General features: G+C 41.6%; 1 protein-coding gene across 1 annotated transcript in view; it reads right to left on the reverse strand.

Annotated features, from left to right (window-relative positions):
* Positions 1–15,146, reverse strand: part of nnt (nicotinamide nucleotide transhydrogenase) — a 71,627-nt gene that overhangs the window by 18,157 nt on the left and 38,324 nt on the right. The window contains exons 12-17 of the mRNA XM_014138232.3: positions 13,869–14,014; positions 13,314–13,509; positions 9,345–9,578; positions 8,082–8,242; positions 6,797–6,976; positions 6,265–6,424 (exon numbers count right to left, since the gene is read on the reverse strand). Of these exons, the coding sequence (XP_013993707.1) occupies positions 6,265–6,424; positions 6,797–6,976; positions 8,082–8,242; positions 9,345–9,578; positions 13,314–13,509; positions 13,869–14,014 (1,077 nt within the window). The remainder of the gene's footprint in view (positions 1–6,264; positions 6,425–6,796; positions 6,977–8,081; positions 8,243–9,344; positions 9,579–13,313; positions 13,510–13,868; positions 14,015–15,146) is intronic.

Consider the following 15,146-nt stretch of genomic DNA (forward strand, 5'->3'; position numbering starts at 1 on the left):
GAGTTACATTGTGTTGTTTATATATATATATATACATACAACACACACACACACACACACACACACACACACACACACACACACACACACACACACACACACACACACACACAGTTCCAGTGAAAAGTTGACAGACCTATGCATTCAAGGGTTTCTTTATATTTACCATTTTCTCCATTGTAGAATTATTGTGAAGACATCAAAACAGTGAAATACGGAATCATTTAGTGACCCAAAAAAAGTGTTAAATCAAAATATATATTTGAGATTCTTCAAAGTAGCCACCCTTTGCCTTGATGACAGCTTTGTACACTCTTGGCATTCTCTCAACCAGCTTCATGAGGTAGTCACCTGGAATGCATTTTAATTAACAGGTGTGCATTCTTAAAAAGTTAATTTGTAGAATGTATTTCCTTCTTAATGCGTTTGAGCCAATCAGTTGTGTCATAACAAGGAAAGGGTGGTATACAGAAGATAGCACTATTTGGTTATAGACCAAGTCCATATTATGGCAAGAAAAGCTCAAATAAGCAAAGAGAAATAAATAACAGTCCATCATTACTTGAAGACATGAAGGTCAGTCAATCCGGAAAATTTCAAGAACTTTGAACGTTTCTTTAATTGCAGTCGCAAAAACCATCAACTGTTCAGAGGACACAGTGAATCAGGCCTTCAATTGCTGCAAAGGACAAAGGACTACTAAAGGACACCAATAATAAGAAGACTTGCTTGGGCCAACAAACACGAGAAATGGACATTACACCGGTGGAAATCTGTCCTTTGGTCCAATGAGTCCAAATTTGAGATTTTTGGTATCAACCGCCAAGGCTTTGAGAGACGCAGAGTAGGTGAACGGATGATCTCCGCGTATGTGGTTCCCACCGTGAAGCAAGAAGGTGGTGGTGTGATGGTGCTTTGCTGGTGACACTGTCAGTTATTTATTTACCAGCATGGCTACCACAGCATTCTGCAGCGATATGCCATCCCATCTGGTTTAGGTTTAGCGGAACTATCATTTGATTTTTCAACAGGACAATGACCCAAAACACATCTCCAGGCTGTGTAAGGGCTATTTGACCAAGAAGGAGAGTGATGGAGTGCTGCATCAGATGACCTGGCCTCCTCCTTTATTTTTCAGCTTCAGACCAATGCCTACTTCTCACTTAAAAAATTGTTTACAGGCAATTTTTGTTAAAGGTGCATTATACAACATTTCCACATTCTTTCACTAACCAAATGACTGTCATTTGCAGTGCTATTGTAACCTACAATCCGGCCTCTGACAAAAGGTCTGGACCTTAATGGCACAGGTGGTGTGCTTGCATAACTGCAAGGGTTGCTGGTTTAAACCCTGGTCAGCTGCCTCTAAAATTAGTTTTGAATAAACTAGATTGCAACAGAGTCTTACATTGTAAAGTAAGACTTCCATTGAAATTAAAGTTAACTAAAAAAAAAACTAAAAAAAAAGTTTTTTAACTGATTGACTTTTGAAAGTCTTAGTTCAAACTCTGATTGTCAGACGTTTACAGTTTGTTTCTAGCCTAAAGAGTTGCAGAGTTATGCATCTTTAAACACTGGTTATCAGGGTTTGGGAGAGGTTGCCAACCACTGCGTAAATCCTTCCATAACCAAATGTGGCTAGCTAGCCAACGTTAGCCCTCACTTGACTGGCCAGACTGGAGTGTAAACAATAGTCCAAACAGTTGCAACTAAAACAAGGGTTTCTATTGGACAAATTCAGATAGGTTTTGCAACATAATTGGCGTAATGAATACACCCCTGGTATAATGTTTTGATGCTTAGCTAGTTAGCTACAACTGCTGGCAAGCTACCTAGATAATCAAAACAAAAACCCCATTCATTGGCTTATCAAATCTGAAAACAGCTCACTAATAACAACCAAACCATTGTTTCATGATGGACAGTTGTCCAGATCTGTATGCTACCGGCATGAATGTAATAAAGGGAATAGGGTGCCATATCGGGACAATGGTTGCAAAGCTACTGGTAATATACCAAAATTACTAGACTCTTCAGTTAAAAAAAAAAAAAAAAAAAAACCTATGGCAATTTATCTAGTTTATTTAGTTCTGTGTTGTTTTGGTTCTAGTTTCTTTTTTCTATGTTGGGATTTTTGTATGATCATAATTAGAGGCAGCTGGTCATCAATGTCTCTAATTGGGGATCATATTTAAGTAGTTTTTCCTACCTGTATTTGTGGGGGATTATTTTGAGTTAGTGCATGTTGCACCACTTTCATCACGGTTTGTGTTTTGTTTGTAGTTTGTTTTGCAAATTTTCACATTAAAATAAAAGATGTGGAACGGTACCAACGCTGCGCTTTGGTCTCCTTCCTACAATGAAAGTGACACTATCAGAACTTTGGTAATTTATACTTGATAAACTTTTAAAAATGTATTCACATATAGTATTCATGTTTTATCTGTGTCCATATAGTCCATGAGAATAGCCTAATTAATGAAAAAAAGCATCTAATTCAACAATTAACTCTGAAACTCTTACAAATATTGACTTTTCTTCATATTTGCCACCAGTTTGACGGCAAAACATTAAATATATAGACATAGTAAAATAAGTGTCTTTAAAAAAAGGATAATTCATGCTGAAACCCTCATATTAAACAGTATATATTAAGGATAATGTTTTACAGCTTTGTCATCCTATTATAATAATAAGTTCATATCCTGAATCCATCTCTATAGCCTAGGCGTTAACAAAATATTCATACAAATATGATTTGGCCTCTTATAGACTAGGCCTTGTAGAAAGAGGGTTAATCAAGTTAGGTCTGCCAAATAAATGCATCATTGAAAAAAAATAATACATCAATCCAGCCAAAGTATAACCTTTCATCATAAAAAATGCTGTTTATAACATGCACAATTAGAAGCATCAATATATATAGAGCAAGCGTGACTAAATTCGAGCCCAGTAACTTTGCTCGCAGTATCCTCCTTCGATTGTCTCGTGTGGCTGCCATGAAAAGCCCCCACCTGCCGATCTGCACGAAGTGTGTACGTGCCACTGGCGATCAGTGTTGCCAACTAATTTTCAGGGTAAGTTGCTAGAGGCAGGTTGATTTGTTGCTAAAAGTTGCTAAATGACATTGTGATGTCATTGCGTGATAACGTAAAACTGCATCATTAAGTAGAATACACAATAACGTTACTCAAATTGACTGGCCATCTCTGCAAAAAATATGATCTGACATTTGTTCAGGTACAGACTCCCACTCTTTTCTGTATTTCTGGCTGTACAATTTTGATTGATGTTTTAAGTTCTGTTCAAGATCAAACATTCGTTACCAACTATATTCATTGGGTTTGGCTCGTCGAACCCGTGCTACTGCTGCTGAAGTCAGCCAACAATGATTTGCAATTTGCTGAAATTGCTGCTGGCCTGCTGCTGACGTCACTCACAACGCACTTTTGAAGCCAGGCACGTGTGCTGTGACAGTCTGTGACAGTTTTTGTGTCATTTAGAGGGAAAATGCCTTTTTGCGTTTGAGTCACTTCTCAAAAGTTGCTAAAAGTTCCAAATACATTTTTAAAAGTAGCTAAATTTGTTGCTAGGTGCTGTTTGGAAAAAAAAGTTGCCAGGGTAGTCTGAAAAGTTGCTGAATCTAGCAACAAAATTGCTAAATTGGCATCACTGCTGGCGATGTACTTCGCTGGACATGCTAGCTGTTCTCGGCGGCGCATCATCACTTCAAACGCATTCCGTCGTGGTGTGACCGGTTGGCCTACTACTACCACCTGGTAGTACTGGTAAAATGTAAGCTATGAATCGCACATTTTTATTTATTTTACCTTTATTTAACTAGGCAAGTCAGTTAAGAACAAATTCTTATTTTCAACGACGGCCTAGGAACAGTGGGTTAACTGCCTTGTTCAGGGGCAGAACGACAGATTTGTACCTTGTCAGCTCGGGGATTTGAACTTGCAACCTTTCGGTTATTAGTCCAACGCTCTAACCACTAGGATACAAATCACCAAATCAATCAAACCAAATCACCATAGAGCTGACACACTTCGATTTCATCAATCATTTTGACTTCAATTTGGTTGTCCAAAATACTATCAGCTTGCACTGCGTCTTTGCTGATGAATGCCCTGATCTCTGGCCAGTCAATTGTTTAAATTACATAGTTTTTTAATCTATTAAATCGCTTCTAATACATCTGAAAATGATGAAATAACCATGGATTTAACTGACTTTGTTTATAATGAGGGACCTCCCAAGTTAAACATGGACACATAAATAGTAGGAATTTACAGTGGTTTCAGCCATGACCGTATGAGGGAGAAATGAATTATCTGCACGTCGCCTGCAGGTGCGAGCGTGTGTTTCACTGTCCAATCCGAGGCTGGAAAATGATCTGAGTGCGTGACCTGAGGCTCTCTGGTCTCTTGGGGATCACCTTGGGAAAGCCTCAAGGGAGAGCGGACAGCAGACAGCGCTTTATAAACAAAGAGCCGCATATATTGGCTAAAAAATATCAGATATTTAAAATATTTTTGTGATGTCTGGAGAAAATTGAGTCGGGGCATCAGTTAAACAGTAATTCAACTTTGTCCGGCCTCATCTTTAATTATTTCATATATTTTACATGTGATAAGGCCAGAGATAAAGACACCAAAATTCTGGTAGTTTACTGGTAAACTTTGAAAGTTTCCAGTAATATACCCTCCATTTGCAACCCTAATTGGGACCAGGGTTGGGTAGGTTAATTTATTAATGTAATCCGTTACAGTTACCCGTCCAAAATGTAATCAGTAACTTAACCCTTGAATTACACAAACGTAATCTGATTATCTCCTTAACAGGTGCAGATTAGTAGCTGGCACTGCCACAAAATCATGAAATTAGATTTTAAACCTAACGATCACATTAACCACACTGCTAACCCTAAGGCCTAACTTTAAATTAAGAACAAAAAGCTCATTTTTACAATAGACTTTAGCCAATTTTGACTTTGTAGCTAGCCCATCTGGCGGAAATCGCTAATTGGAATGAACATTGAGAGTGAGTCACCTGCCACATTCAGGCTGATCCACACTATCACCCGCCACATCCACACTATCAGTCCCTGCTTCCTGCCAGGCAGGAGACTGAAAGCTGACAGCTGACTTCTTCTCCCCAAAGAGTTTACTTCACATCACCACCATGATGGAGAAGCAATGTGTAGAGCGCTGTCGTCAGGGGACAAGTATTTTCAGAGGGGTTGGGAGAGTGAAAGACGGACTACAGACTGAGATAATACAGAGTTCTGTCAAAGCTTCAATAAGTCCCATTCCAAAACATGACCCAGGCTCTTGGACCACCTTGGGATGGAGTGGGCCTGCATGGATGACGGGCCCTACATGAGAGGTGCCCCAGTGAAGGTTAGCAAATTAGCTGGTGATGTAACAAGGTCAACAGAGGTTAGCTAAATAAAGAAAAAAGTTCTGTAATATCTGAAAAATGTGGCTGGCAAAGGACATGTTTTATACTTTCTGCACAAGACCTTTGGCCACAACCCACTTTAAGTCTTAAAAACGTTTGCAAATTGAACCCTGTGTACGCGAGTGGTTTAGTTTACATTAACCTACCCTGTCAGTGTCCTGGTGTGTCTAAGTACACTACATGGCCAAAAGTGCTCGTCAAATATCTCATTCCAAAATCATGGTCATTAAAATGGAGTTGCCCCCCCTTTGCTGCTATAACAGCCTCCACTATTCTGGGAAGGCTTTCCACTAGAGGTAAAATTGCTGTAGTGACTTGCTTCCATTTCATGAAGCTCCCGACAAACAGTTATTGTGCTGACGTTGCTTCCAAGAGGCAGTTTGGAACTCGATAGTGAGTGTTGCAACCGAGGACAGACTATTTTTACACGCTTCAGCCCTCGGCGGTCCCGTACTGTGAGCTTGTGTGGCCTACCACTTCACAGCTGAGCCGTTGTTGCTCCTAGACGTTTCCTCTTCACAACAACAGTTGACCGGGCAGCTCTAGCAGGGCAGAAATTTAACAAATTGACTTGTTGTAAAGGTGGCATCCTATAACGGTGCCTTGTTGAAAGTCACGGAGCTCTTCAGTACGTGTCATTCTACTGCCAATGTTTGTCTATGGAGATTGTATGGCTGTGTGCTCAATTGTGTACACCTGTCAGCAACGGGTGTGGCTGAAATAGCTGAATCCACTCATTTGTCCCCATATTTTTGTGTATCACCGTGTACATGTGTGTGGTGCTTGGGTTTTGACTACCTGGAGTGATGATGATGTTTTGGGCGTCTTTGATCATTTCAACAGTTTGGTCCACGTTGACCTCTGTGTGTGTTCCTACGATCTCCATGGGCTTTCCTGACCCAGTGGATGACGTACCGTACCCACCAAGGATCACATTGGCCAGGGAACGGTTCATGGCCTAGCCAGTGGAAGAGAGGAAAAGAGGGGGTGGAAAGAATAAAAAGCTGCTCATTTCTTTTGAGTCAACTGCAGTTTCAATGAACCCAGTTTCCTTCAGGCAGTCAATGCAGCCAGGAAGGCATTTAAGTACAGTTAGAGTTCCTCCTAGTGGAAAACGGTGGAAGCACAGAAAATTCCACTTGCAAATTTCAGCATCTTCAAGGTTTACCTGTATAGTCATGGCCTGATTCTCCCCATTTACCTCATACTATCTGATGTGTGACACATCCTACATACAAAAGGAAGGATGATATCCTATAGAATGATGAAAGTATAAAGTCTGTGCGATACTTCTAAAATACAGAAGAACTTACAGAGGATGCTTACTTACCACACACATTATGTACGAGAGAATGGCCCCTGAGGAGCCAATGAGGGCCCCTACGATGGTGAGCAGGTTGTTGTTGAGCAGGAAGCCCTCGGCACATAGGGCCCAGCCGGAGTAGCTGTTAAGCACCGTGATGACCACCGGCATGTCTGCACCACCGATGGCTGCTGTCAGAGTCAGGCCCTATGAGAACAAGACCACCGTTAGACTAAAGGTTCATATGGCATTCGTAATTTCCTTCATATGTTGCTAAATTTAATATATTGCCCATTCAAAAGAAGGTATACAAAGATCATGTTCCACATGTGAGTAGTAGGCCTGGCCATCTATAAACGCACATGTAAGCATTTTCCTGAATCATTTTGGCATAAACAGATACCCTGTATTATTGAACGGAAAATAGCGAAATCTGATCAGGTAGTAGAAATGTTGTGTATTTAACCCCTATCAGATTGCAGTGGGCCTCAGTCCACTCATAAGGCATTTGTCAAAACAAGGAGTTTTCATTTCAAGGGCTCTCTATGATATCATCCTAGTGTTACTCTCCACGACACCGACCTCAGGGAACAGTTATAACCAGAGCCAGCTACCTAACATTATGTAATGATCCACTCCATCAAAAAAAGACTTGAACAGTATCAGATTTCCTTTTAAAGACATTCACGCTCAGGCACAGGTGATTGTTTAGCTATACCTTAATATCAGTCAGAGTGATGCGATATTGTATACGTAAAAATGAATATCCACTGATTTATCCAACGTCAAAATGTCCTTGTCACTGACAAACCACATGGAGGACTGAGCAGCCAACATTCACAACAATTTTAACCAGAACCACCTTCTCGCAGCGCTGCTTCAAAACCTAATCATCTTAGTTAACCTTCCATCTATCATCATATTATGGCTTGATCCTATGTGTAATGCTTCCAATGAAGACTCTCCTTCAGGGCCAACAGTTGAGCAGGATCGAGAGGAGAGCACATTTTATTGAAGGATAGCTGAATGAACCTAAGCCTACCTTAAAATGGGCTAAAGCACAGGATCCCAATGGTAAGACTTCCATCCTATTTATAAAGGTTCAGTTTAAAGGCCTTTGTTTAGCACTGTTCAATCCAGGTTGGTGGATATTAGCTGGGCCATAGATATAGAATTAGTAGAACAGGAAATGCCCTCAGACCACAACAATTTCATTGCACCATCATGACTTCAACCATTGATTTGAATGGCGGATGTCCATTCCAGTCGTTCTATTTCTATGTTTAGGGAAGAGACGGCGTGTAGGTCATACCATGACGGCAGAGAGTGCGGACACAGAGCCCAGGCAGGTGATGCCTGTGGTGTAGCTGGGGTCCAGCATGTAAGGGATCATCAGGCCCACACTGGAGGCCATTAGCCCAGCATTCATAGCATGGCGCCCGGGAAGATGGAGGGGGGCGGAGCTCAGCACACCTGGAGAGAGGAACACAGTAGGCATGGAGATATTGAGCTAAATGCATGTCAGGATTTCACTATGTGCTGTCCATCTAATTTATTATGTACTTCGTTTACAAGTATTCAGCCCCCAACCACAAGACACATACTGTATGGACTAAAAAGGGAGTTGCTTTTTTATCCCTGATCTGATTCAACCCTGGGCAGGCAGGTACAAATATAGCAGAGAAATAAAGTTACCGTTTTGAAATAGATTTTGATTTCAGAGACTAAAATGTGTATGCAGCCGAGGCTGTTTCACGCTAATTTGAAACTGAATGCATGTTGACAATCAAATTAACAAAGCTTGCACCTGGATTCCGCCATCTGTGATACAGGCCACATTTTAATGTTTCATTTACTTCTTGTTTTGAATGCCTTTCAAAAGTCCACCCCCAGAAAGAAAGAAAAAAGTATAGCATGAAATGGCCATTTTTAATCTTTTATCAGAGCAGGTTTTCCAGGTTCCAATGAGACTGTGGAGTGGGAACGCTCCCTGGGATAATGTGTTCCAGCTTTCTGGAACAAGTGGAAAATGACTGGGGGTGGAGGGGCTAATTAGTGCCAAACAGAGAGGTTCCGCATGGCCTAGCTTTGAGCAAGAGGGCCTGGGTGGCACAACTGGGACAGGGGACTGAGGGGGTGATGCAGAGTGGGTTACAGGCCCTCAGGTATCAACCAGAAGGACCTAGACCACTATTGGTCTACTACTAGTAGTACTGGATCAAACCCCAGCTGCCTGGGATAAGATGTGGTGCCCAAGAGCAACAAATTCCTAAAACTTCAGTAAAATGTCTGTGTAAAATATATGAATAATAACATTATGGACAAATGAATCAAACCAATGAACCATGATGTTGAATATGTATGAGAAATATAAGTATGATTTTAACTGCCTCATTTGCTGACAGGAAACTTAGGTAAAATTGGAACCTTAACTCATGGCGTGCTTGGCCTAGGACTGCCTAAATTCCTACCCTTTTTCACTAGCAGCTCCCAACAAAAACACCATTCCGCTTCCACCACCTCAATAGCATAGAACTTAAAATGTAATGCATCTTCCCAAATCACCCTTACTCACCTTGCAGTTTCCCATAAGCTACCAGGGATCCACTAAATGTGACCCCTCCGATGAAGGTGCCCAGGTAGGCGATGAGCTTGGTGAGGTTGGCAGACGGGTCGGTAGCAAAGTGAGGGTATTCGATCATGTACTCTGCCACGCAGGTGAGTACTGCAGCCAGACCCACCAGGCTGTGGAAGGCAGCTACCAGCTGGGGGAGGTCGGTGATCTGGATCTTCCTAGCAATACCCAACCCTGGGGGGCAGAGAGGATGACAGCCAGTCAACACACACATGCACGCAGCAGGGTTTCCACTAGGAAAATTTGGCAGTGGACAATGTGACCGGCAATAATTTGAATTTACCGGACATCCATAATCATTGGGTGCGTAACACATTAGGGCGGTCCAACCACGGTGCTCAAAATCACATATAGATTATTGTAATTCATCTTAAGAATAGAAATTAGCCTGTAAAGTTGAAATAAAATAAAGTAGAACAATGTTCTTATACCAACATGGCAGGTTTTATTGAAAAGCACAACATTTCCCATTGCGTCTTCATCCCTGAAATAAATTATAAAAAGGAATATAGAAGGGATCCCGCTTTGGACAGAAGGAATCCAACTTTTGTCAGATTTGACTTTTCGTAACAGGTTAGGAGAACTTACTCAGCAAGTTAGGAGAATTAACGTAGCAGGTTAGGAGAATTAGGTTACGGTTAAGAAAAGGGTTAGGGTTAACTAAAATGCTAAATCTTTTTACTTTTGACATTAATTGGACAAAAGCTGGATCCCTTCTAGTCATGACTTAAAAAAATGTAAATTAAGAAATTATAAAACTGATGTTGGACAATCAAATTCGATATGTAAATAAACAAAATTAGTTAAGGCTGGTTCATTGAGCGAAAGCTTATTTTACAATGCTCCTGTGCAATGAGGCCCACACCATGCATTTATGAAAGCAAGTTTCCAAAGCCCAAATTATATCTCATTCCTTTTACAGTTCTACTTGATATTAATAAATGTAATGTTTATTTTTATAGCAATTTGAATTATCGTGGGGTCGAGGCTCATGTCATGTCTGATTTACGTGGCTTATTGATAACTGTTTCCTACTAATAGGCAGTTGGATGCCTAGTGATTACAACATTGTAACTTTCCGATTTGAATAGTTGGCAACAATGTTTCATTTCCAAGCACAACTGAATAAGCTCAACTGATATGAAACAATTGCTCATGATACCAGTGGCGACCCGTTATTCAGGGCTGGTGGGTCAGAGCCTGACCTGTTTTGAGCCCCCCCTGTTTAGCTAAAATAAATAAATACAAATATATTTTTTGTCTGTTATTTTGGCATTTATACCTGTCACATATCAGTTTGCAAACAATGTAAAAAAAGAAAATAATTGTTGAGTTAATAAAGCCGCTCACAAACATGGTCTCTTTGTTGCTTTCTAAGGCAGGTCCATGCAGGTGTTTCAGCCTAGCTCATTGCTTTCTGTGGTGGTGGGGCAAGCCAGCAGAAAATACGGAGTGTAGGGGTTGGTAATGTTCTCTAGTTGCGCCGTGATTGGCTCAGTGTTGTCACTCATGGGAACACTACATCACTGTAAAATCTACAGGGAGACCTTGAAAATGCAGGGGGTTTTTACATTAGAAGTGCCCATCCAAGGCGGCTCAAGGTCATTGGCCACAGATAAAATGACGCCAAATCACATTCTATGTACACCGTAGCTTTGAATGGACTTATCATGCCAACATCATACTTTCAAAATCTTAGCTAGCAATCAAGACAACTGGGAAACCGGGAAAAAAACTAGCCGACTGGGAAAATACGTTTTGAACGGTCATCCAACTCGGAATTCCAAGTTGGGAACTCTGGCCTCTTCTAGAGCTCCGACCTGAAGATCACTGACGATATGATTCGACCTTGTTCCCCCCCCTCCCCGTACAGGTACATCTCAATTGTCAGTAGAAACCACATTTGTTTAAGCAAGTCAGCCGTATCAGCTATGTTTTTTTAAAAAGGCAATAAATGAGGCTGAATGAAGTGTTTCGCTGCCAGACAAAGCTGCTGATAGCCAGGTGTAGCAGTGGTAAGGATCAAATCCATGGTGCTGAAAAGAAAGCTCTGCTGTTGGGACAGCTTTATGTAGGCCTTAACAGTTTGTGGGCACAATTTGTCACAGTTATAGTGCAATTAATGTATTGTTTAGTGTTAAAAAACCCCACAATTGTTGAGTTTGTCCGACTAAGATTTACATGCTAAAATCACCACTGCAAGATACACATCATTACTCTACTCTATCAATCCATTACAAATCTTTATACTATATTTGACACAGGGGCGGCTTATGTTTATCTTGCCTCAGGCAGCAGCAAATTGCTAGGACCGGTCCTGATGAACACAATAATTTGCCTCTACCGTAATTTCCGGACTATTAAGCGCACCTGAATATAAGCCTAAATTAAAAAATATATATATATATTTTGAACATAAATAAGCCGTACATGTCTATAAGCCGCAGGTGCCTACCGGTACATTGAAACAAATGAACTTTACACAGGCTTTAACGAAACACGGCTTGTAAAAAAAAAAAAAAGAGCAGTAAGCTTTAGTTGTCTTTTTGCACTGAGTCAATTCCTCACGCTGCTGTTTCCAACGTCTTATCATCGACTCATTAAGACCAAGCTCCCGTGCAGCAGCTCTATTTCCTTTTCCAACAGCCAGATCAATCGCCTTCAACTTGAAAGCTGCATCATATGCATTTCTCCTTGTTTTGCCATGATGAGGGTGACAAAATGACTACCGTAATCAGAATGATGGGAAGTTTGAGAGCGCTCGATTTAATCTAAACAGTAAACAAAAAAGTTGTTTGACCTTAACCCGTTCGGCAATTTCATTGGTCTAATGAAAGCTTCATGCTGCCAAAAAACTGAGCACGTCACAGAATGTGTTTTTTTGAGAAAAAAAAAATTCTAATTGAAAGCGGGAAAAATCCATATATTAGCCGCGTCATTGTTTAAGCCGCGAGGTTCAAAGCCTGGGAAAAAAGTTGCGGTTTTATAGTCCGTAATTTACGGTAATTTACTTGCATTTGCGGCAGACCTTGGCCTGCTCAAATTTAAGTCAAAACTGTCCAACTCCCTGGATCAGCTTGCGATGCGCATCAGCCTCATTACGTTGTCCTCAATAAGGTGCGATCTGGAGGTCATCTTTACTCTGTTTTAAAGAAAGAATCCCCTCTCAGCGGGCACATTAGAAACGTGGATAATCACCTCAATCTTTGCCCAGTCGGGGTACACTTAGCTGTCCTTTATGAGGAGTAAAAATAGAAACACCCGACACTAAGCATCTTGAGGATTTATTATCCTATGAAGCATATTTGCCTTTGAAGTTGGAGAAAATCGACTGGTATTTCCATCAATGAATAAAAAGCATTATTTTGCAATGCATTTTTCTTCTCCCGGACAATTTGGCCGGCAACTATTTTATTTATCGGCTAAAGGAAACCCTGAACACATGCAGACACACGAGCCAACACACACTAAAGGATTGCTGGGAAATGGGTCGTCCTGAGGCACAGGTGTTGCTGATGAGGGTTGTTTGGGGGAAATTCCTTGTTTGTGAGTGCACCTCCGTGTGTGTGTGTGTGTGTTCGTTCTTCTTGAAGCCCTGCAGACATGGGTGGGGTTAACAGGAGCATCTGGAACAGGGCTAGGGTCTGAATCGATGGTTTTGTCTAGGTTCCAGCTTGATTCCCGGAAAAATGTACCATGAAGATGGACGCAGAGCTCCAGAGGTCTGCTGGGTAATACTGGTGATTCAGACATAATGGTGACCATTACCTTGGCACCACAGTAGTACAGCAGTTTGAAGCAGACCACCACATGAGGACTAGACTGCCACCTGCTGTTAGACAATATGTTCAGACAGAACACTCGAACATACAAATGGCAGACAAATTTTATTTACTGCCACACACTTACCAGCGGTGCCACCCACGGCCATGGCGGCACTCATCTGTGCCAGGAGTTCCGGGGTGGGCTTCAGGAAGCCCAGGGTGGCAGCGATGCCCCCCGCCACCCCCATCATACCCAGGGCATTACCCAGACGGGCAGTGGACTGGTTGGACAGACCAGCCAGGGCTCCCACACAGCACATACCAGAGCCCAGGTACATCATCTACAGAGAAGGGGATAAACACAGCTGCATGTTCAGGAGGGCACACTATACTATAGCAACAAGTATTTTGCAATTCTAAATTGGACGAGTTTAGGTAATGCATGCCTGTTTCACTCAAGTTTTCTGCCTACTTAAAGGTGTACTATGCAGAAATGTAAGAACCGGAAGCTTAGAAATAGCGCACAAAGAACAGATATACTGCTTCTTAGACTTGCTTTCAATGAAAATGACAGATCTATAACACACATTTCTATGTTTATTTGGTCAGGTCACCCAGAAAGTTACATATTGCAGCTTTAACAACCTAATGAACACAACTACTAACCCCGACACTGGTTTGAGGGTAGGGTGATGCTCACCTGTTCAATGTTGTAGCCAGCCTGCATGGCAACTCCATAACCCCCAACGAACACCCCGGTGGGCAGTAAGTAGAGGTAGTTGTATTCTGGAGGGTCAGTGGGACGCTTGAACATGTCCAACATCTTCTTGGTGACCAGGAAACCACCTGAGAGAGAAAGAGAACAAACCCCGTCAAACTCAACCTGGTAGACAACGTTCTGCACATGCGCTCTTTGCAACCGCTTGGCATCTGACCACAAGGAATTACAGAGGGTAGTGGGTACGACCTGCCATCCAGGACCTCTATACCACGCAGTGTCAGAGGAAGGCCCTAAAAATGGTCAAAGACTCCAGCCACCCAAGTCATAGACTGTTCTCTCTGTTACCGCACGGCACCGATGCACCAAGTCTAGAACAAGCAGGACCCTGAACAGCTCTACACCAAGTCATAAGACTTCTAAATGGTTAGTTAAATAGTTAACCAAATAGCTACCCGGACAATCTGCATTGACCCTTTTTATTGACTCATTACATACGCTGCTGCTTTAGTTTATTATATTCCTAACTATACAGAGTGTACAAAATATTAAGAACACCTTCCTAATGTTCAGTTGCACCCCCCCCCCTGTTGTGTGAAAAATCCAGCAGCGTTGCAGTTCTTAACTAATTCAAACCGGTGCACCTGGAACCCACTACCATACCCCATTCAAAAGGTACTTAAAGATTTTGTCTTGCCCATTCACCCACTGGCACACACACAATCCATCCATCAATTGTCTCAAGGCTTGAAAATACTTATTTAACTTGTCTCCTCCCCTTCATCTACATTGATTGAAGTGGATTTAACAAGAGACATCAATAAGGGATCATAGCTTTCACCTGGTCAGTCTCATGGAAAGACGTGTTCATAATGTTTTGTCCACTCAGTGAACATACATATCTACCTTAAATACCTCGTACCCCTGCACAATAACCTGTGTATATAACCAAATTATCGGTACTCATTGTGCATTTACTACTACGTGTTATACTTCTCTATTATTTCTCTATTTTCTTTCTCTGTATTTTTGGGAAAGGCTCGTTAGTAAGCATTTCACTGTTAGTCGACACCTGTTGTTTACGAAGCACGTGACAAATAAAATTTGACTTGAATGGCTTCAGGCATAACAGGGTGAAGACCGTAATATTTCAAATATTATTTATTCACTCTTATTTGAGTAACTCATTAAAACTGCACACAAAAGGTTAATGTAGTAGTCAGGGGTTTTCTTGGTGGAATCTCTCCCGATATAAACGAC

The sequence above is a fragment of the Salmo salar genome, chromosome 13 (genome assembly GCF_965601325.2).
Source record: "Salmo salar chromosome 13, fSalSal1, whole genome shotgun sequence".
NCBI classification, from domain to species: domain Eukaryota; kingdom Metazoa; phylum Chordata; class Actinopteri; order Salmoniformes; family Salmonidae; genus Salmo; species Salmo salar.